Source organism: Columba livia, chromosome Z, assembly GCF_036013475.1.
Source record: "Columba livia isolate bColLiv1 breed racing homer chromosome Z, bColLiv1.pat.W.v2, whole genome shotgun sequence".
NCBI lineage: Eukaryota > Metazoa > Chordata > Aves > Columbiformes > Columbidae > Columba > Columba livia.
In genome coordinates this window covers 70,113,559-70,138,314 of record NC_088642.1, presented here as the reverse complement: position 1 = coordinate 70,138,314, position 24,756 = coordinate 70,113,559, and the positions used below count along the sequence as shown (strand labels likewise).

The window sequence follows — 24,756 nt, the reverse complement described above, 5'->3', positions numbered from 1 at the left end:
GAGTTTGTTGGTGTTAGATACATTTAGCTTCCATTGTTGGCCTACTGAACTTGCTAGAGAATTGAAATTTAAAGATTGATAAGGTGATAAAATGACAAATAGAAGGATAAAACCTGAGAGATAAAAGCAGAGTAAGAGAAATAACGTTCAAAATAAGTTGCTTCATTTTTAATTGAAACATAAATTTGAAGGACAGGATTATGAGATTTCACTTCAAAAAATGTGTATAGGGGTGTTTTAAAAGGCACAAACACTGGATATTGACCCATTCTGGGCTGATATGGCCCATTGTATAAAGTGGTATTTAAGTAATTTAAGGGCAATAAAAGCCAAATAGTGTTGACAGTCTATATTACAAAGCAGAGGAATGGCCAGTTCCATTATGCACTGTTTTAGTTAAATCAAGCACCACCTTATCCATCTCTTTTCATAATTACAGATGATGCTGATCAAGCTGTATGAAATTTATGCTTGTCTGCCTATCAGTTGGGTTGATCCTGCAACAGAGCAGACAAGAACGGGTCTGAGGAGTCTTTCTAGCTTTCAGGAAGGCTGGGCTAGAGCAGCCTCACTTAATCTGCCTACTTTACACCCTCAATGCCCACACTGCACAACAGTTAGGGGCAGCTGGAATGAGGAGGGCATCTCCATGGGCCATGATCAGAGACGACTCCCGACTTTCTTATCCAGATTCAGTAGCGTGGAGATGGGGACGGTCTTCTTACTTGGTCAAAACTTTCCTTCCTCAGATTTTTAAGTCTTTCTTTACCCTTCCAATTTTCCATTTTCATTTAATGACTTAATGGAAAGTATTAAGCTAGCTTTTCTTTCTGTTGCTCCTCCTTCTCCTGGCCCTTTTCACACCCTTCAATGTGAGCATACTCATCTATTCCCAGATGGCAGGGATGTCACAAGGGGCACTTTCCACTATCCATTTGCTTACATCATAAGCTATAAGAAGTAGAAAATTCTGTTAAATGACAGAAATGGGGAAGAGAAGGAGAAGAGAACAAAGAGAAGGGAAGATATCATCTTTCATTTTCCAGTGAGCCAGGATACTAAGAGGATCAGTAAAGTGTGAGTCCTGTTCCCCCAGGAAAAGAAACACTTTGTTTTTCTCAGAGGTCTATTGAATATTTTTGCTCAGATTTAACTATCTTAACAGATTATTCCCACAAAAATAATAATAACAACAATTAAAAAACCTGCAAACTAGTAAAATTAAGCATCTGACCCGGAAAGGGAAAAATATTTATAGAAATATGTTTTCTTTCAAAAACCGTCCAGCAGGAATCTAAAGATGTGGCTTACAGTGCCTCTAGTTCATGAGACTAACAATATAATGATAAGTAAAAATAAAAGTTGAAATGGTTTTTATTTACCTTCTATTTCTTAAGGCTCAATCCTTTAAGAACCTTTTTCTATCACTTCAGATCACAGCATCCCTTAGACAAAAATGAACCTTACATTTTTAAGTATTTACATGCTGTAGGAATACAGTCCTTAAATGAAATGAAGAAATCACAAGTTATTTCATATAATAACTAAAAATACTTCAATTTCAAAAGAAGGAAGAACTGGGGGGAGGAATAAATCAAAGAGAAACAAAGTATTAGTAATAGCATTGAATCTGCTGTCTAAGTTCAAAATATTCTCAGAAAATCACATGAGTAGTCAGAAACTTGATCAACTCATCCCTAACTCCCAGACATGCCCACTTTTCACTTGATATTATAAGCAGACAGCCTCAGATTGACTTGGAGTTATCAGTCTGCTGCATATCCATAATAACCCTGAAGGAAAAATGTGGTATAATTATCAGTCACTTAAAGCCTCCAGATCTAAAATATGTATTTGTCTTCAGGCCTTTCCAGAAAGCGCAGTGATATGCTAGTCTGCATATCACTTTTAGCTTTGTTGTGAATGGTGAATGCAAAACTTTCACGATATGAACTCATCACCTTTTGGAAGAGTTTTCATTTTTTCTTTAATAGTCACTGAAATATTCAGAGTTCATAATACATAATTGTATTATATTTAAATTTCTGTTATGCAGAAACTTTCAAAAGTATCACTATTCGTTGAAAATAGATTAAGATATTCTGAGCTAGGCCTGGTGGAATATTTTTATAACCACCTCATAAGAGCCTAAATCCAGCACTGAAACTTCCTGACAAAGACCTATCTCTCATACACTAGCAATTACTGCTATTAAACCGAAGTGAACTAATGAAAACAACTTTTCCCTCTAAAAGGCACCCACAAAACAGTAAACTTATAAGTAGTGCCTTATTTTTACAGTTTAAGGAATTATTTGAAGCTTCCACACACTGAAAACAGTCTCCTACAAAAATATTTGAGTAGTGCATCAGGTGTCTAGGCTTGCTCCTGCTCTGCCTCTAGCCCCTAAAAAAAGTGCTGTGCCTTCTTGGGGTGTCAAGTACATAGTACTGCTATGCAAAATTTGAGGGGGAAATAGATATTGCTTTGGGAGGTAATATTTTCCCACTGCTTCTTGTAGATTTTTCCAAGTTCATAGCAACAAAAACAAAATGATGTAAGGATGAATTTTGGAGTACAAGGTTTTGTAGACCACAGAAAGAAAAATATTTGGAGTCATGATAGACCTTTGATTAACAAACATCCTTCATTGGCTAGTAATGTAGTTGAAGACTTTTGAGAAATGATTCCTCCCACAAGCTGTTTGTAAAGCTCCTTTTTTTTTTTTTTTTCCCCATTTATTTGGCCAGCACAATAGCACAGAAAGCTACACAGCTGGAAACATGATTTATCCTTTGATGCAAAAGTTGAAAAATATGAACCCTTACTGAGATGACAAATGTAATGATATTCTAAATACACTTCGTTTTCACAGGACAAACTACAAAAGACTTCTACAAATGAGGGACATAAGAAAGAAAAAGCAATACTTTCTGAAAGGCAAAATAAGAGTCTCATGTTTCTTTTGCCTCTTGTGCTTACTACCCACTCCCAAACCTTAGAAGTATGTACTTGCAGTGTTAACACTGTTGGCTTCATTTTAATAGTTGAGCCTTCAGTTAAATACTACAAACAATTTATTTTAAAGATGGATAAAGGTCTGGGTCTTAAGGACATAAAGATTTGTGAAGCACAAACAATCCTGATTCTACAGTGACTCCAACTCTACATGAGTATCAAGAGAATAAAGCTACCATGAGAAATATAGGCCTATGAGAAGAACATAATATTAGGTTGTAGGTTTCTGTAGGAAAGTTACGGGAAGCTAGAAACACAATCCAGTATAAGATGCCATTTTATCAGACATTTCTTTAAACACATTTTTTTAAAAAATACATACATACATACATACATATATATATATATATACACACACATCATGAATATATGTACATCTGCCCCGGCTTTGTGAAAAACAAAACCAGTTTCTCTTTTAATGAATTTTCCTTTCAGTTAAGTTCTTCTAAGTAATTACAGTTTTCTGAATTTGGCTGCATGTTTTTGCAGACAGGAGCTGATAACAGTAGAAATGGTATGCAGAAGAGCCTCAGGTTTAGATTTATTCCTATGGCAGCCAAGGTCGCTGATAACATTTTGCACATCCCATAAGTGAGAGGGGCGTATTTGCAAGGATGGGTGAACAGAACAGGTGATTAACTAAGTATTCCATCCCATACATGTCATACATCCTATGAAAGTGGGAGATCACAAAGGTCTCAGTCTCTTTCAACATGGCCAGCATTTGAAGAAGACCCTGCCTGACATGCCTGTGATCCGGGCCTGATTCCACAGCCTGCATCCCTGAATCCAGCTCCGGTTTGTTGTGAAGTGCAGCCGAGGGTGCCTGCCTTGCAGCTGCGGGAGCAGCCGGCTCCACCGCGGGCAGCACTGCGCTGCCCCGGGAAATTCAAGATGGGTTTTGTATATTTTGTATATTTTGTATTATTTTATCTATTTTGTTAGTAGCATTAGTAAAGCATTTTTAACTTTTTCCAACTTGCAAGTCTCTCTCCCTTTTCCTCCTATTCTCTTGCCTTAGTTGGGGTGGAGGGGGCTAACAGAAAGCATCTGCCATGGTTTATCGTCACCCTAGAGTAAATGGTGACAGATCGACTGCTGCCCAACATGGGGCTCAAAAATGCTACAATTTGGCACTAAAGGGGTAAAATTTGTAGATTTTGGTGTTCTTACTGTTGTGACGCACTTTCAATTTTCTTGTCATGGTGCCAGCTCACAGGGTTGAGATACTCACAGGTCTGTGTGCTTCAGACATCATCTAGTAGTATTAAAGCAGATTGAATTACATTGGTTTAAAGATGCTGTGGCATAAGTTTTATCAGTTACTCTCTGCAGTGTGTTCTGCAGCACCTTATTTGTGCTGGGCATATTTCACTAAGAGGTTCATGCAGCCTGTTACATCTCGAAACTGGACTATGGTGATGATTTTACTGTGTGGTTTGGCACTGGTTTATTTTATTATACTCCAGCCGATAATGAATTTATACTCATTACTGTTGTATCTAGAGAAACCTCAAGCAGAGATTGAATATAAATACACCTATGTGTTTTCTAATTGGATGAGCGAATCTATAGAAAAGATGACTAATGATACCTTTCCTTTTACGTTAGGACAGATTACAGATGTTTTTGAGAGATTTGAATATCCTTGGAGCTTTGACTGTACTTTGTTGGTATTAGTCAGGTTTGCTGAATGCGTGTCGGTTTGTGCTACTGATAAGAGAGATGAGGTGGAAATAAATCAAGAGATGGTGAGCCCATGTCAGCATCAGTTGCCAGTTGTAAGAGAGTCATAAGGAGGACTGCTCGTGCTGCAGATGATGGCCAAGGGGCATCATCATCAACACAAGACGCATCCTCATCAACACAAGGAGGAGAGGAAGTGACCACTCAATCCTTTTCTACAAGTGAGCTGAGAGATACACAAAAAGACTTCAGTCATCATGAAGGCGAGAATGTTGTAACCTGGTTGATAATCTGGAACTAGAAGGTGGGGAAGCCAAGCAGCTGGGATATCTGTCAAGGGATGCCACCCTTGATAGGGCACTTTCAGGAGAGAAACACCCTCTGGAGTCTGGAGTCAACTCCTGGTAGCCATGAAGGCAAGGTTTCCCTTCAAGGCAGATGTTATATGTAATCCAGGGAAATGGAATACTATGGAGAGAGGTATACAGTTACTGAGAGAATTAGCTCTGTGGGAGATAATATTTTTTGAGCCAAACAGCCAAGAGGGGACAGACCCAGATAAAATCCTTTGTACACAACCTACATGGTACAGGTTTGTATGAAGCACACCACCTGCATATGCTAAGTCATTGGCATCAATGACCTGGACAGCTGCAGGTGTACAAAACATTTCTGAAGTGATTAAGTAGCTTCGTGACTTGGAGGACAGCCTTGCTGGGTCTCTATGGGCTTGTGTCTTGACTGTGTAGAAACCATGTGAAAAATCTGATGACTAGTTTGAAAAGCTGCTGCGAGAAAACAAAGCACTCAGAGAAGACAGGTTCCATTCACAACCTGTACAAACCTATGTTTTGGCTATTGGGAGAAGGTGTTTCCAATCTCAAGAGAGACGACAGAAGACGTCCACAATGAGAGGCACACTGTGTTTTTTCCTACATGACCAGGGAAAAAATGTGAGGAGGTGGGATGGAAGACCTACCTCAGAACTTCAGGAATGAGTATGTAAGTTAAAAGGAAAAACTCCTAGGAAAATGGCAGAAGTGGCAGAAGAGATTCTGATCCTCTTGAAGGAACCTCTAATTTGTACCCAGAGACTGTGTAAAACACAAAATAGAGGGGCCCCACCTCCAGGGGAGGAAAGGGATAACAGAGTTTACTGGACTGTGCAGATCCGATGGCCTCGTACAACACACCCCCAGGAGCGCAAAGCTTTGGTGTACACTGGTGCTCAGGGCAGGATAATCCCCTCAAACTATAAAGGAACACAATCCGTCTGTATTTTTGGAGTGACTGAGGGATCCCAGGAACTGACTGTAGTAGAGACTGAAACAAGCCTAACTGGGAAAAACTGGCACAAGCATCCCATTGTGACTGGTCCAGGTGCTCCGTGCATCCTTGGTATAGACTGTCTCAGAAGAGGGTATTTTAAGGACCCAAAAGAGTATTGATGGGTGTTTGGTATAGCAGCTGTGTACACTGAGAATACTGAACATATGTGTACTTTGCCTGGTCTGTCCAAGGAACCTTCTGTTGTAGGACTGCTGATGGTTGACAACCAGCAGGTGCCAATTGCTACCACAACGGTGTGTTGTCAACAACGTTGCACAAATTGAGACTCTTTAATTCTTACCCAGAAGTTGATTCATCAACTGTAGAGCCAGGGTGTGATCAGTAAGGCTCACTCACCTTCTAACAGCCCAGTTTGGCCAGTGTGTAAGTCTAGTGACGAGTGGAGACTATTTTGGCCTGAATGAAGTTATGCCACCACTGAGCACTCCTGTGCCTGGTATGCTAGAACTGCAACTTGAACTGGAGTCAAAGGCAGCCAAGTGGTATGCCACAACTGACACTGGTAATGTGTTTTTCTCTATTCCTTTGGCAGCAGAGTGCAGGCCACAGTTTGCTTTGACCTGGAGGGGCAACCAGTACACGTGGAATTGCTTGCCCTAGGGGTGGAAATACAGCCGTACCGTCTGCCATGGTTTATTGTTGCCCTGCAGTAAATGGTGACAACATCATGCACACGTGTATACACATACACACATCAGCAATAAAAATGCCCAATTCTGTATCTCAAAGTTGAGCGGCAACATTGTGTTTTTGAAACTGTGTAGTCATCTTATTTCAGTTGTTCATCCACTCTCTTTTCCTTTCTTTTCTGAGTTACTCAAGGTTAAAAAGCTAAGTCTTTTATGATGGTAAACATTTTTTAGAAAATTATTCCTTAGTTAACTAGTTTTGAATGCAGAGGACAATCCAGTAGCAGCACTATATAGCAAATTATATGTACTTTTCCCACCTATTAAAAAAATAATTCTGTTGCAAATAGCTATTGGAAACAGGCAGAGCACAATGGTAGCACAGCTATGATATAGATACAGATACACCAGACCTGCATCTGAGTGTACTCCAAAATCAGAACTTTGGGAAAATGAATGTAAAGGATGCTTTTGTGCACTTATGTCTAAGCTGACTTCTAGCAATGAGATCATACTGGAAGTTGCACAGTCAAGATCACAAGGTATAATGTCACCTTAACATTGCCCTCCTGTTTCCTGGCCCAAACTGTGTATTTGTGTAGTTCAGCTCACATCTTTAAAAGCTTGGAATTTATGCACAAGTATGTATTGCTGGCCTAGCCATACTCCAAAACAGCTTTGATTTTGACTTGAAAAGAGGAAAGCTATAGCAATATATAGAAAAAAATAAACCATAACTGTTCACCCTTTTCTTCCTCTCTCATGAAACTTTCATCAAAATCAGACAAGATAGATCTATTTTTGATAATGTTTAAGAACGTCCACACCACATTGCTTTATGGTAGACTAACTAGTTCCTACAGATTGCTCTAAGGAGTGAGATAGATTATTTAGACACTGAAACAAGACTCCTAGTTGAAGATGAAAGGGAATTATCAGGATTTAATAATAAAATAAAATATTAGGCTAAAATAATCTTGAGATAAACACTCAGGTCTCAGAACTCAGGTCCAAACTTCATAAACATAGCAGTGTTTTAATATGCTAACTTACATAGTGGCCACTAAATTTATCTACTAGCATAATTATTTACGTTTTTTCTATTGCTTTCACACTAGTGCAAAACCATCATGTGTAGCAGAGATTCTTCTTACTAACACAATGAAGGGAAATAAGTCAGTCTCCTTTTGCCAAAAAAATATGTTTTGTGAAGAAAAATGACTTACTGCACAAAATAAGAGCTGCTTAGAACTGAAATTACAGTGTTCCTTTGCATTTGTGCTTGTGGAATACAGATTTTGTGGCAGTTAGATAGGGCTGTGCAAATGGTCCAGACAAATCGCCTGAAAGAAGCATTTGCTTTAACACAATTCAGTGCAATGTTTTTTGTGTTTCCTTTCTGTTTGGAGATACATGACTGAAATTTTATTTTAATCTGATCTCTGTTGTATTGTACTTAGTAGCAATTTTTTTTTTTAAGCCACAGCTGCTGCTCTGAGATGACAATTAAGAAGAAATCCTGTTAGAAAGAGTCTGTGACATATGATTCTGTAAAAACCTGCAACTGAAGTAACCCTGTCGATAAATAAACTGATTCCAATAGACTTACCTGTTCAATGCTTTTAAAAGTCCAGCGCTCCCTCTTTACCATACAAAGGTTTTAGCCAGTGGCTGAAGTCAAAATGGAGCACTTGATCATGATAATCCCAACCTGTCATGGGCAACAGCATCTCTCATGGAACTGCACTCAAAATGCATGAAACGAACCTGGAAGACACAGATATTCTGACATTTTTATTGAAACATAATCACCCATGTCCAAGGACAATGAAACATGAGCACTTGATCAGGTAATATATTATAAAGGAGTAAGTACAAAGACATAAATACCACCTGCTAAACATCAAGACCAGAAAGTGCGAAGCTCATGTTCCAGTAAATCTGCTTTTGTTGAGTCAATGCAGCTCTGTTGTACTTAGTGAGCCATTGAAACTGTTAGGATTAATAAACAGATTTTTTTTTTTAATTGCAGCTTTTCCTACATAGGTCTTTAAGTCTTTTTTTTTCATATAAATTTCAAATGCAATATCATATTCTGAACCAAAGAGAATCTTATCTGAGAAAGGTCATGGAAAGGATTCAGTAAAATTATAGTTAGTTGTTCCATGAGAGCTTTGCTGAGTAGCATTTCTTATGGTATCTTTAATAGAAAATACAACCTGCAAATGGATGTAATGCAATCATGTGCTCTTCTTTTTACTAAGAAAAGGCAAGAAGACAAGTAAAGTAGTCAGGTGGCATATTTCAACACAGTTTTAATGCAGCCAGGGAAATTTGCAGTTTTGTATAGCACTCTGCTTCTGTATAGTTTTATGGTTCCTTGGGAAAATTTCTTGTCATTTCTAAGTACCTTTTAGTAATTCAAGTTAATACTCTTGTTACAATCTTTAAATGTGTGGGGTTTTTTTTTTTTGTTTGTTGGTTTTACCAGACTTCCAAAAGCAGTGCGTCTACCTCTTTCAGTAAAAGAAATGATTAATTTGGGTAAACTGAATTTACTTAATGAAGACATTTTCCTCCTCTTTGTCCTCTGCCACTGACATATTCAGGCCAATGCACAGATATCATGGGGAATACCAGATGGCATCCAGATGAGGGTAGTAAAACACTGGCACAGGTTACCCAGAGAGGTGGTAGACGCCCCACCCCTAAAAACATTCAAGGCCAGGCTGGATGTGGCTCTGAGTAACCTGTTCTAGTTAATGTCTCTGCTCATTGCAGGGGGGTTGGACTAGATGACCTTTGAAGGTCCCTTCCAATCCAAACTAGTTATGATTCTACGATAATGGTCAGTTCATCCAGAAGTTACACAGATTTGGGCTTTTTTAAGGAGTCCCAACTTTTTATTTCAGTCCCTATTGAAATTTAAAGCGTGACTGAGCATCACTCCTAAACATCTCCAAAATTCTAGATGTTCCCTATCCTTCTGCGTAATAGGAATGTCTTCTCAAGTGTTGTTTATGTCATTGTTGTTGTTTTTTGTTTGTTTGTTTGTTTTTAATAGATATCAGGAAAAAGTATGCACGGATGTGAGTGCTAATGCATACATATGTACACAAGATAAAAATAACATGTTCTACCCAAATTCAGAAATGTCCTAAGTAAAATGACAGTAGATTTCTTGTCTAATTTTGCAAAGCATTTCACTACTGGGTTAACACAGAGTATGACTTCTCAACAATTCAAATTTGTTAGACTGCAACAATTGAGATAAAACCAGTGGGCCAAAAGAGAGACTGCTATTCAACCTCCACAAGTCACTGGCAGTTTGCGGAAAAGTTATACAAACAGAAGATATTTCTAAAAAACGGGACAGGATCTCACTTAGCCAAGTTTTAAAGTGAGAGTTAAGTGCATCTGAGGCAAGATGCACCACCATGAAAAACTAAGTTTCCGAATATACAAAATTTGTCATATCTTCCATGACTTCAAACGGGAGATCAAACATGTCCAGAGTTTTAGGAATGTAGCTGAGCGAATGATCAGGAATCATAGTACTGATTTCTCATCATGCACAAGGTCAGACAAATGTAGGAAATGTGAAGGGTTAGTGGAATGTACTATGAAAATTGACTGAATATCTTGTATTGAAATATTATTGGCTCTTGTTCACCTAATCTAGTGCATCTGACTCAGTCATTGAGAGATTGATGATTCTCCATGATCAGATGCAGAACTTAATTTTAGTGAAACAGAGGAAGAACACACTAATATGTCTCTGAATAAATCTGCTATCAAACTCAATATATACAGGAAGGGTGTTTTTTCTTTGGTTGTGATTTCCATAGTGACATCTCTGAAAGTTTCCCCTAGAAATGTCATATCATAGACACATAAAGGGGTCTAAACAAAGAAGTAAAGCTTTTACTAATATTTTCCAGAAGGACAATGAAAAAGTTGTATTCAATTATTGTCAGGGTGAAACATGGGCCAGTGCTTTAGAAACAGTGTACATTCACCTGTAGAAAGAGACAAAGAATATGTAGCAGACTGTGTACAAGGCAATTGGGTGAAAGGTGTCAAAAGAATTGAAGGATGAAAAGTCAAACATATGGCAACTGGTGGTTTTGCATGTTCTCCTATAAACAGCACAGCTCTGAAGGCAGAGTAAAATAAAAAAGATATGGTGAAAGGAAAGCTGTGTTTGATAATCTCCCTAGTTTTTCTGGTTTTAGCTGGGATAGAGTTGATTTTCTTCCTGGTAGCTAGTATGGGGCTATGTTTTGGATGTGTGCTGAAAACAAAGTTGATAATACTGCGATGGTTTAGTTATTGCTCAGCAATGCCTACACAGTGTCAAGGCCTTTTCTGCTTCTCACACCACCCTGTCAACAAATAGGCTGAGGGTACACAAGAAGACAGGAGGGGACACAGCCTGGACAGCTGACCCCAAATGACCAACGGGATATTCCACACCATATCACATCATATTCAGCAATAAAAACCTGGGTGAAGAAGAAGGAATGGGGGACATTTGGAGTTATGGCCTTTTGTCTTCCAAGCAGCCACTACATCTGAAGGAGACCAGCTTTCCTGGAAATGGCTGAACACCTGTCTGCCAATGGGAAGCAGTGAATGAATTCCTTGTTTTGCTTTTCTGCCACATGCACCTTTTGTTTTACCCATCAAACTGTCTTTATTTCAACCCACGAGTTTTCTCACTTTTACTTTTCTAATTCTCTATCCCATCCCACCAGGAAGAGAGCATGTGAGCAGCTGTGTGGTGCTTAATTGCTGGCTGGGGTTAAACCATGACGCATGTCAATTCTGTTTCATAGATCAAATCCACTACAAAAATCAACAGAAAAAAATCAGCAGAATTAAAGAGAAGGTGAGCTCTGTAGAGAAATCTCAAGCGTTGAGGAAAGAATACTGAGCAACAAACAGAAAAAATATGACAAGAATTTAACAAGATTTATATAACATAAATTTATATAAGACTCAACAAAAATTTGGGGAATGGGAAAAAAAATGAGCAAATTTTCTGTGATGTCATTTGTCTATAATGTCTGGGTTTTCTAAAGAAACAACTGGTCAACCATGAGAAACAAATTCGGTGCTGAAATCCTAGACACTGAAAATAAGTCGATACAATGACTACTCAACAAGTTATAATTTTCCAGGAAAGAAAAGGCCCAACACTGATAGTACCCACTGCTTGCCAGTAAGTTGTGTTGCATTATCTATGGCAGAGCTTTGGATTAGGAAAGCTCATAGATGAGATTTAGGTTACTGTGAACAATAAAATCAAATCAGTTAGTTGATTATTTACAAATTATTTTGCTTGTCGTCTTCTGAAGAGTTCTTGTAGCAGACCAATTAGTGTCCACTACCTGTTTTTCGCTCTTTGTTTTTTTTTTGGAAAAGGCTGTTTGATTTGCAAATATCACCTCCTCCAAGCTCAAGGGTTTTTCATCATCACATGCAGAAGTCAAATAAAGGTGGCAGGAGGCCTCAAGAGATGCACTCCTGACTAAAAGCAAACATAAAAAGGAAATGTGCAGAAGGCAGAAGCAAGGACACTGTCAGAGAGAGCAGGAATACAGTTAGGACAGCCAAAGCCCATCTGGAGTTAAATTTGTTGATGGATGTGAAAAGCAACAAGAAAGGCTTCTACAAGTAGTTCAGCAGTAAATGGAAGACCAAGTAAAGGACACAGAAAAGCATGACTTGGTGCCTTCTTCACCTCATTCTTCATTGGCAAGAGGAGCCTTCAGGACTCCCAAACCCCTGAGACCAGAGGGAATGTCTGGAGCAATGAAGACTTACCCATGATGGAGGAGCATCATGTTTGAGAACATATAAAAATCTAGCCATACACCTTTCCAAACCCATAAAGCACAAGAAGTCTATTGGTAGTAGTCACCATAGATTTATGAAAGGGAAACTGTGCTTAACAACCTGATAGCATTCGATGATGAGATGACAAATGTGGTGGATGGAGAGCACATGCTGTTAACCTCAACTTTAGTAAGGTTTTAAAAATTATTTTGCTTTATATTCTTACATACAAATGGATGAAGTACGAGGTAGGTAAGTGCACAGTGAGGTGGACTGAAAATTGTCTAAACTGCTGGCCTTAAAGTACTCTGATCAGGGGCCTGAATTCTAGAAAGAGGGCTTTCACTAGTGGTTCACCTCAGGCTTGGCTATTTGGGCCAACACTGTTTAAGCCATTTGCGAAGACCTGGACAATGGGCAAGAGTGCACCTCCAGTAATTTGAAGATTATACAAAACATCAGAAATGAGTGGTCAATCATATAATGATAGAATCATTATGGTTGGAAGAGACCCACCAGATCAAGTCCAAACATTAGATTGGACAGATAGATCAGATGGATGTGCTGCCATTCAAAGGGGCCTCAACAGGCTGCAGTAATGGGCCAACAGGAACCTCATGAAGTTCAACAACGGGAAATACAAAGCCCTGCACCTGGGGAGGAATGATGCTATGGTTGAGGCTGACTGGCTGGAAACTACCTCTGCAGAAAGAAAGATGAAGTTCCTGGGAGACAATCTGATTGTAAGACAGCATGCTGCCCTTGCAGCAAAGAAAGGGGGTTGCATTAAGATGAGTTTTGCCTACAGGTTGAGGGAGCTGTTCCTTCCCCTCTGCTCAGATCTGATGGGACACACTTGGACTGCTGAGCTCGGCTCTGCCTCTCCAGTAGCAGAGACATGGACATAAAGAGCAACTCCGGCACAGAGGCACAAAGATGAAGGGCTGGACCATCCCTCACACAAGGAGGCTAGCAGAGCGTGGACTGTTCAGCTTGGAGAAAAAAAGAATCAGGATGATCTTATCAATGTGTATAAATACACTTCAGGAGGGACTGAATAAGGTGGAGTTAAAATCTTTCCAGTGGTGCCAAGTGGCAAGGCAAGAGGCAACAATCACAAACTGAAATACATGAAATTCTCTTTGAACCTAAGAAAAGAAATACTGTGACGTTGGTTGAGCACTGGACTAGGTTGCCCAGGAGACCGTGGACTCTTCATCCTTGGAGATATTAAAAACCTGACTGTACATGGCACTGAGCAATCTGCTCTAGATGATCGTGCCTTGAACAGGGGCACTGTACTAGGCTATCTCCAGAGATGCCCTGCCATCCTCAACCACTCTGTGATTCTATGAAATCCTATAAAATGGTAGAAAGAATTAAAAAAACGATCAGTTTTTTCTTACTCCACATTACCTTGAGACAAATCAGTGTAATCTGCTTTATTATTTTATATCAGCAGAAGAAAGCTTATTTTGTCTCTATTCTGCTAAGACAGTGTTTTAAGTGCAATATTGGCTGTGACTTTTGAAGTCACAGACATTCAGTAAAACTGGCATTTAAAATATGAATCTGCACAAGAAGACCATGACACTATATTGTAACACCCCAGAACCCTATTTAAGTAGACAGGTTTAAAATTTAACATCAATTTCATTCTCTACTTGTTCATTTTTACCATTATTGCTGTCCAATTTTTAAAAGTGAACTGAGGTAATAACACTGGAGAGACAGTAAAGCCAAAGTCTGGAGAATACTTTTAAAAAGCACAGTCCCATACAACAAATACCTAACTGTGTGCTACTTCATGGGAACCAGTGAAGTCAGACAAGCCAAGTGCTCACAACAGGTCTGCACCTTCTGTTGCATTTCCACCATTATAAAAGCAAAATTCATAAATGAAGGGGTTACATTTTTCACTCTCTTTGTTCAAGTATGTGTGACTGAAGCAGAAACCAATTTCTACATATCCAGAGTCTTTGTGATATTACTGGTGACAGCTGTTTGCCTTTTCCCTGCTTCTGGGGAGGTCAGACCCTGTGGTGGCCTGAAATCCTGCTCATGTTTTGGAATTACGCTGCTCATTGCAGTAGTAGGTTCTTGCTAGTCTTGTTTTGCAACATCATGAATATGCCTAGATCTCAAAGAGCAAAGAAATAAGAGATGTGGGGAACTGCTTTTTGGCTGGTTCTGTATAATCTATGAGGATATACTAATCGCTCCCTCTGTGTTATTGTATTTTTTTTCAGTAGTGATAATGGAAAAGAAGGACAGCATAAGAGGAGTTTCTTGCTGTACCATGACATATAGATGTATGAGACACTAACTGACCTAAGAGTTTACCACTTAAATCAAGAGCACAAGTAAAGAATGAAGAGAAGGTCAGTGGAAAGAAGAGGACATGGATGCAATCAAAATAATGCTAGTTCTGATTACTTGTTTTAAATGTTGGTATTGGATTTTCAGTTCGTTCAGTGCATTTGTGACAGATGTGATTTCAGAGGTAGCAACAAAACAAAGAAGTGAAAAGGTGCTATAACAGCGAGTGGGACCTTTCAGAAAAGAAAGTGGTGTGATGGTGCTGTCTAAATCTCTCCTAATAGTTTTGGGAGACTTTTTGAAGCTATGGTGTAGGGTGAAATAAAATTCAATCTTCTACTGGTACCTGTTTAGTGGTGATTACAGTATATGTGTGCTAACAGATCAGTTTCTAACATCAAATGCAGAGGCTCCAGCCTACAAGTATCAACGGTTTTAGGAGTATCATTTCCATTTGCAGTCCTGGTTATTGGTTTGGAGGACCGGTATCAGCAAATTGCTACACAGCAGAATATGCAACCTTGAAAGTAATACGGTTGTTCCTTCCCCATGACCTCTTTGACTTCTGTCCTGTCTGACCAGTCAACAAAACATGCTAATCAAATCCAAAATTACCTGGATAGTCACCTACTGAGAACTGAGCCCAAGCCATTGAAATCATGTGTCTGGCAGTTATCAGAAGTTAATGTGAAGGTAAGTGCAGCATGTGAACTAGTTGGAATTAATTAAGTAGCACCATTGGGTACAAGAACTTTTTTGACTACCACTGCAACATGAGAAGTGTTACAACTGGCTGACTTGGCTGTTTTCATTGCTGGTTGGTTCACTGCCTGTCGGTGAAAAAGAATCAGGCGCTTTTACAGTAGTTGATGTGAGATGCATCAGAGGAGCTGTCAATTGGTCTGAACATGAGTAGCAACTCCAGTGGGTCACAAATGAAGTATATAGCCCATATGTGTGCAAATATTTTGCTTCATGTAACAGTTGTGACACATCCCAGTCCCATTGGAGCTACTGCATGTATAAAAGTTCTGAACATGGACACCTATTATTTCTGGTGATGACACCTATTATTTCTGTTCTACCAGAACATACCTGGGAACATACCAATAAGGAAGGGAGGAGACCTTTGCCAATAAAACTAGCATGGGATGGGGAGGGCAAGGACTCTTCAAAAGTCTTTTCAGGCCTTGAAGAGTAGAAGTGTGTGAGGAAGAACACCTGAAGGATAATACAGCAATATAAGAAACACCAAAGAGTTCACTGATTAATTCCTCAGTTGCACGCATGTGTGCTTTCTACCATCTCTAGCCTCTTACTCACAGTGCACAAGAAACCACAAACATGAATGAAGAACACCAACAGCCATAAAATCAAACACTAACATTGGAGAGGATATTTTTGATTTCAAAAGTTGCTGCATTTTTATTTGCTGTCTAATTCCCGAATCTTTAAAATTCCATTTATTTATTTATTTTCCCATAGTCTTGGATCTAGAGCTGAAGTTCTAAAATAATGCGATGCAGGAACTCGAGCTTTTATACACATTCTGTTAAAATGAATGTTCAATAAAGAAAGGCTTAATAAAATAATTCAGAAGTTGCACTATGTTTTCCTTCATTTTTCAGATTTCTTGATTTAAGAGTGGAAGACATAAACAGAAAGAAACTTATCAGCTCATGAATCAGTTAAACCTGTTCCATCCATTTAAGAAGTGTGAGATATATGACCTATGATCAACCTGTGGTGGTCAACCAAAATAACACAATATACATCCCAGCTTGTCCATGTAGAAAAAGAATCCTAACATTTGTAAACATAAGAGTAAAAACATTCCATTTTTAACTTTCTTGCAACATAAAAGAAAACAGTAATACAAGACATTATCAGAAAAAGTTATCTAATTATGGAAAATACAAATAACATACCTTAACACTTAGTGGGTTCAAGTCCTGCAGACAATCACTGCACCTTTGGAAACAAAATTCACCTGTTAAAACTTTTCCAACTAATTTAGTTTAGGATAAAAATTCTTATTATCTGAAATGTTTTACTTAGCACAGCTCGCAAGCTTCTTTAGTACCAAGCAGCATGGTGCTTTCAGACCTAAAGCTACCTGCAAGAGATGAGTGTAATTTGTTCCGTCCCTCAATTCCTCTTTTGAGGTTTCTGAGAAGAAGATCCACTGTAACCTACACTCCTCTCCACTCCAGCCTCCCAACCTGGATTTCAGTTCATTTTGTGTTACAAAGCCTAGCAAGAAATCTTTCTAAAGCAAATATTTTATGAAGAGGGAATCAACAGTATTTTGTACTCCCTCTGCAGCACTGGTTACTGCGGCAGCAGTTAACCAACAAACACTGCTCAAAAATAAATACCAATGTTATAGATGACAGAAAATAACACACCTAGCACCAAGCTCTTACTCAGCTTTTTTGGAATGAAGTGGAATATAATGATTGGACTTCTGGTTTACCAATACCAGTGTCAGCACATTGGACAAACCATTATAGACGGAGCACTGGGAACAGTTTTATTTTGCACAAGAACACCTTGATAAGTCTTTTCCCATTCTAACTTCTGTTATTTGCACATATTTTGTGAATGGCATCATATTCTCTCATACTCTATTGTGGAAGAATCTCTGGAGCAGATCCTTGGCTCCTCTACATCTCAAATGATTTCAGAAAAGTAGTAGCAATTTATAGTATTTGAGGATCTCAACACTTGAGTTCAACACATCAACACCTGCTTGACAAACAGACAATTCTGGCATATTTTCTGAGATTAGGAAGAAGCTTACTCCTATGGTAGCCCATCCTTGCTATCCTTTGTTCACCTCTACATATATATTTATAGATGTTTAGCTATATTTATATATATACACAGACCTATAAATGTTTGTATATAGCATTGACATATATATAATTTTAAATACTACCTGAAAATATTTGTTTATTCTCTGCCCCTTTGGAGATGCTTTAATTCATAAAACTTTGGACTTGCTACATTCAGTTTTCTGGAAGTGTAAAATTAATTGTCACCCTTGAAATATGAGTGAACTATAGTCCAAGTACTGTGTTGCTATTCTATTATAGAGCTTGCCTTATTACAGTATATTAATAAATAGTACAATTATCTTAACCATCTTAATTTCACAGGCTTAACTGCTTTATAGAAAAATACACACGTTACAGCAATCATCCATGATACTTCCTTTAGACTCATGTTGTTAAATGATTTCTGTAGGAATCATCACAATGGTGTAAGAGTCAAAGCAACCTTGTCTGAACAGATGTTGCTTTATTGGCAAGCACAAAGAAAAGTCACCTGACTTGTGACTCCCTTGTGAGGGGACACGAGACAACCTGAAAAGCATGCATATTGCACCTCGTCAGATATAGGAGGTTTGTAGATTTACATGATGAGTAATTTAATATCCTACCTTATGTCATTCCCAAATCTCCCGAAATCTTCAGTTTATTAGGTAACTGCTGAAACTCACAAAGCTAATCTTGAGAATGTGCTCCCTAGGTAGCTAACTCAAAAATAAATCATATATTTGTGTTTCATTTGAATGCTTATTGGAAAGAAGTTGTGATTTTTCAGTGTAATTTTTCTCCTTAAGTATATACTTCTGTGTACAGATTGACATGCCAACGTTTATTTCATTGTAAAGACATTGCAGCTTCTGATAAATGGACCCAATGCTCGGCTGACACGTCCTACACTGATGTTCAAAGGATTGGTGCTGGGGCAAGGGTACCTCAGGAATTGGCTCATGCCGCACATGTGCAGACTCCCCTCAGAACTGCCTATGGCAGTAGGACTCTGTCCAATGCATTGTGCATTAAAGTGTTTATATTGAAGTACCAAGGTGCTTAATTCACCTGAAGGGATACCATAAAAATTCCCCAACAAGAGACTTGCAAGCTAATGGTTAAAAACATACAGATTAAGTCTGCAGAATTGACTGGACGATAAACATGGCATTTCCACGGAGAGGATGGGTTCATGTCACCCACAGTTACAAAATAAAACTATTTTTTCTTTGATGCTGTAGCTCTTGGCAGTTTCAGGCAAACTGTGAATATTTATATAACATTTTGGATTGAAATGCCTCATAGAAGAACAAAATATAATGTCTACTCAGATATATGCATGGTATGTATCCTATTATATATACCAGAATGAAAATATTAATTTATTTTAGCATAATCTATAGGTCCTGCTTTCTACACTGAAAACAATGAAGAATCATACAGTCTGAAAGAGTCAGCTGAGCCATCTATAAAAATAAATTTTCTTAACTGAAAACAATTAGAAATGTAATAATGAAGGCAGAGTTCTCACAATAGCTAAGGGATAATTACTGAGCTTGTTTTGTGACTGATGAACAAAGACTTTGAAAGGAAATTTAATCACTGATTTCTTATCATATAGTTAGATGCCAAATGAGATGATATAATTACAGATGAGTGAATTCCTATCCTCATTTTATATACAATCATGTCTAGCATGCTGATTACAAAAGCAAGAAAAACAGAATCTTTGATGTTTATTTCATGGAATAACAGTAAGTATTCACTTTTAGCATCCAAGGGTGGATACAGTCTTTAAGCTATACGAAGAATAAAGTTATTCAGCCCCAGTCAGCTCTTCTACATCCATGGGAAAATTTTGCAGAAAGTTAAAGCGCGCATTGCCAGGACCCTTCATCAGACATCAACTTCATCACAGCCACAGGAGGAATGTATTGCTGGCAGGATGTGCTATAGGAAGGTACACAACCAGCAGTTCCCCATCTGGTCACATCATATCCCTTTTCATACTGCCCTGCTTTAAATAGCATTAGTTCCTTATTTTTATCTAACCATACAACAACCTCTATCACTTCACTTTTAGTGGCTTAGTCTCATTCTTCACTGACAGCTGCTTCTCATATCTGTGAAGTGATACTGTCATTTGTTATCTGCACTTGGACATTTCCTGACATGAGGCTGAGAACAATGCCACTGACATGCCATTACTAAATGGAATAAGAAAAATGCTATGTTCACCTACCTCCAGTCCACCTAAAAAGTTCTATGTTTCACCAAGAAAAGCAACTATGCTTAGTCCATGGTATGCTATAGATGGATTTCTACTGAGTTAATTAATGCATTAATACAGAAAAGCCCAGGTTTGACCTAATGCAAGCAAATCTGTATTTAAATCAAGGTAATGGAAAATGAGATCAGTGAATGTTATGTAACACTGACAAAGTATCAATAATATTAGCAGACAATGGAGAAAAGTAGAGGTCATGAGAATGACATTAGATATTTTGAAATTCACTCCTTTAGCAAAAATGTGGTATGTCATTGTGAACAACTACAGGAAAGGAACTTTTTGAGAATACGGAGATCAAAATTTTACTTAATTGCTCTGAGAGTGAAATTTTCCAGTCAGAGCCACAGAAGAACAGAGTACCAAAAGGGGAGCACGGTGATTTCTCTTGTGCTGCCCAGGCTCTGCACAGTGCTTGTGCGACTTTTAGCGAAGTCGGCCACCTCTCCTGCTCACCAGTGCACATGTAGCAGTGCATTTCAGCAACTTGATAGCAATGCTTTCAGTGAGGGTAAAGGCCACATGTGCAGTATGAAGGCATGCCTTATAGACCACACGCTTCTTCCTTTAGCTTTTCATAAAAAGTCCACCAGGAACTTGCAGTAAAGCTTGAAACGGAAAGGATGCGTGTGTATGAAGGAGCTGCCCTAGGCAGAAGATACTTTTCTTCCATTCTGCTCTCAGTGTCACAGCGAAGATCTTATTGCTAGGTTCAGACCTGGATGATGGTCTGCAGTGGAAACTGTTTCTGTTGGCATCTGTTTTCTTATGTTTTGGCTTTCAAATAAAAAAAAATTAAAGCAAATTTCTAGAACCTTTTCCTCAGACAGTATTGCAGACATCAAAAGACCCTCATGAATGACATCTGCTATAAAGCCTTTTTCGTACTGGTCCTCAGTTAACCTAGTTTCGAGAATGTTTTTTTCAGAGTAACTTAACTGTAACTAAAACCACATTATTGAACCGGGTTTTTTGAGGAGGAACACAAATAAATTTCCATAAGCTACAGCATCCTGCACAACCTAAGCTGGGGTAAGTAAAGATGAGAAGCCAGAAAATAAGTGTGTGGCCAAAAATGATGTTAAAAAAAAAGGTTATTTGAAATGGCAAGTTAGAACAATTCCCTACTGACCTTTAATTTACACCTTCTTCTAACAACTCACAATAGACCAGTTTAAACTGTTCAAAAGGAACCCACTGCACCTTTCTTGTGTCCTTTACAATCACTCCAGACTCCACCGCATTTGGATTACTTGCTGGTCAGTGTGACTAGGAGGAGAAGTAATATCTGCTATTTATGCCGCAAGCAAAAAGACTTCTGTAGCCATCCCACTGCTCGCAATTGGAGATATTACCATTACTTACTGATTTACATCATTCGAGAGTTAAGTTTTTTATCAGTAAAGCTCACAGTTGTTCCTAGGATATCTTTGCAATTCTGTCTCTACAAGTGCTGTCAGAAACATCCTGTACACTTACACCTGAGCTTGACAGGCACCAACACATATTTTGAGGTTGTAAAAACTACTAAATCTTCCTGTCATAAGACCTTATAGTATGTATCTCCTCATGCTATGTAAAAAACCCAGAACAAACAGCTTGATAGATTCAGGTGCACCTAGCTTGAGAGTTATTAAAGCAGGATAAAGACAATGCCCTCCAGCAGTCACTTATGAGAACAACTGTTTCAGCAGTGTGTATCAGCGTGCAGCGGGGCTAATGTTCCAGTCCTCCCTGCCAAAGTACACATGCAGCAATTATGCCAACAATAATTCTGCCACTCTCAGGTTTTCTGGAAACCTTAGCCACTAAAAACAGTTTAGAAAGAGCCAAGTTTCAAATTCTTTTCACAGTAAAGAGTTCAACTAACAGATGAAAGGATTATCAGCATCCTTCCTGTATTCCTTTAGGGTGGGTTCAAGCGGGTATTATTAGCAAAGTCATTAGCAAAGACTACCAGGGAATAATGACACCATACGACAATAATTTTTAAGGTTGTTGTTGTTTGTTCGTTAGTTTTGGGGTTTTGTGTGTGTGTTTGTGTGTGTCTATGTTTGTTTGTTTTTTACATCCTACTTTAGAATGAAAACTGAATCTGTCTGAATATTCTTTTTTCAAAGCAGAGCTGAAGTCTGCATTGAGTACGATCTGGAATTTTGCTTAGCTGGAATTGCATGTCTGTGTCAATCAACAGACTGACGGCTGGCCGACAGCCTCAGTGTAAATCATTTAAAGCAGTCTGACTCTAAATAGTTTTGCTGACTCATTTAGATCAGTCTCTCCATCTCTTATCTCTCCAAATCACCAGAAGAGGGATGTGAATATGTATTACTCACATATCAGCAATTTTACTTTTCCTTTTTGGACCAGCTCAGTACAGTTGGATTCATCCTAGTATAACTGATGAAGGAAAAGGAATAACAATCTTAATAGATTGTTATTCTTAATCTTAATATCCCTCAGAGGATATAAATAAGAGTACTTCTACAGAAGACAGTTTAGACTAGTTGAAAACGTAACTAAGATTTTTAATGTGGACTGTACTGAGAGCATAGAGGTAAAAGGAATAAATATGTCCTGAACTGATATCTTCCCAATTTCACACACAATTATAAATGTATACCTATTCTCTGTTTTTTTTTAAATATTTCATATATCTGCTATACTCCCTTAACTCATGGAAAATACACATAGCTTTTTCCTGGGAGAAGAAAGAGAATATGAAGTCATGTGATGTTAAGGAAGACTGCACCAGGCAAACTGAGCTAAAATCAAGCAACAAGTTATGAAACAGAGTAACCTTTACTTTTACTTACTGTCCTCATTCAGTGCTTGATGTTACAGTATCCTTGCAGGAAACAAGCTATTTTATAATCGATGTGTTTTATTGAACGCAGAATGAAGAACTGAGAATTGCTGCATATGAATCTCAGCTCTATTTCTTCTCCCGTAACTTGGACCGAAATACATTTTTCCTTCCTGTAACATCATATTAAGAACACAGGTTGCCTTACTGAACTCCTGAGAGCCCGTTCTGTGATAGAGCTTTAGGTGCTGGTGCCTATATGGAGAAGAAATCACATTCAATTCCCAGATGCTCTCCTATTGAGAAAGACTTTGGCAATGGGCATTTAAAAATAAAGAGAGGTAGCCAGAGGAGAGGTCTTCATAAATAGAAGTGTGCTTTGTCTGGTTTAGAAAAAGGAACACTGGTCAGATAATCCCCTTACTCACTGATTCTTAGACGAGATCATGGTAGGCTCTTAAAATGCAGCCATGCCATTAATTTGAATCCCAGGTAACATAAATCTAGACTGACATACCTTCCCCATCCAACTCCAAACCAAGTAAAATGTGCAGTTATCAGAATCAGACTTCACATTTTCATAGTGCTTCAAATTCATACTACGTTATCTAAGTGAAAAGTGCTATTTGCCCATTTTGAATTGAAAGCGAATTTGCCCATTTTGAATTATAAGTAGTCTCTACTTTCAGAAGAATTTATAGAACTAAACGGCCTTTCATCTCCTCTTCCCAGAAGGAACCACTGCAATAAAATAATGTACGTAATACAATAAAACCCCTATGCCTCTAATAGGAATGTATTAACAATAAGCCTAACAAATCAGTTTGAAGTTGTCTGGCTTCTGTAAGCATATATCTTGAGAAAAGTAACAGTTTAACATGAACAGTACATTTAGGACAACTACAAAACACAGAATACCATGGTCAAACTTGCCCACCCAGATACATTTTGACTTTATAAGATCTGAAATGAAAAGCTGAACATGCAAAAACCTTCAGTCCTCCTGAATGTACTTTTATTTGGACCTGCGAAATGAACTGCTTGCTTATTAGAAATGAGTTCTCAACCCAAATCAACACAATGGTGAGATTAATTAGAAATGGCATCAAAACTACAGCTATATCTAGAAGCAGTCCAGCTAAGCAACTTTTGCTTTAATGAAGAGAGCAAATAATGGATGAAAATATAATAACATAAATAAGGAAAACAACCATAAAATGGTGAATAAAACAAAATTAAAACAGAAACAATCAGATTGTAAACTCAAGATTTCAGTTTTAAACAAACAAGCTGTCAGAGAACAATGCAGATGGTAATGCACCAAAAGTAATAATAAATCAAAGTTCATCGTTATCTGTACTTTAAAAGCATTGTGAATAACTTCTCAGACTTTCACAAGAGAAGCTGGGGAAGATCGTATCAGGGAACAATTGTTGCTGTTATAAACTGGCACTATTAGAAAACAATAATAATTAATTAAAATATATCCTTCCAATTAAAATTGTTAAATAGGCTTACACTTAACTACTGTTGAGCACTCTCTCCTTGGAATACTCATCTCCATTTTAACAGGACATATTCCTGTATAAATAATGAGATTATTTAGAAAGTAACTGGGTATAATGGGGTTTCCAGGGAAGGCATACAGATTTTTCAGGAGGCAAAGATCAGAGATATAGAAGTATAATTAAGTTGCATTGCCTTTTAAGAGGAAGATAAATGTATTCTGTCCCCACACTACATTCTTCCATCTTATATATGTAATCTTTCCTACTATAAAGCCAAACAAGGAATATTATTGTGTCTATATTTATGTCCCAAATCCAAGATCATGTCTGCCCAAATATTGGTATTGTATAAGACAATCTCTTATTTTGTATATATTGATTTTTAGCAGAATTTTTATAAGCTTCGTCCATCATTACAATTTTGTCAGAATGTTCTAAAATAAGGCAGATGAATTCCTGTTGCACATTCTTATTCCTACCTTAAAAATAT

General features: G+C 38.1%; 1 protein-coding gene across 2 annotated transcripts in view; it reads right to left on the bottom strand.

Annotated features, from left to right (window-relative positions):
* LINGO2 (leucine rich repeat and Ig domain containing 2) overlaps window positions 1–24,756 on the bottom strand; it is a 531,284-nt gene that overhangs the window by 165,902 nt on the left and 340,626 nt on the right. The window contains exons 4-5 of one of the 2 annotated variants that reach the window (XM_065046296.1): window positions 16,772–16,814; window positions 8,293–8,450 (exon numbers count right to left, since the gene is read on the bottom strand). In XM_065046296.1, coding sequence (XP_064902368.1) covers window positions 8,293–8,334 — 42 coding nt within the window. In that variant the 5' untranslated portion in view covers window positions 8,335–8,450; window positions 16,772–16,814. The remainder of the gene's footprint in view (window positions 1–8,292; window positions 8,451–16,771; window positions 16,815–24,756) is intronic. The other variant, XM_065046297.1, reaches the window with a different exon arrangement.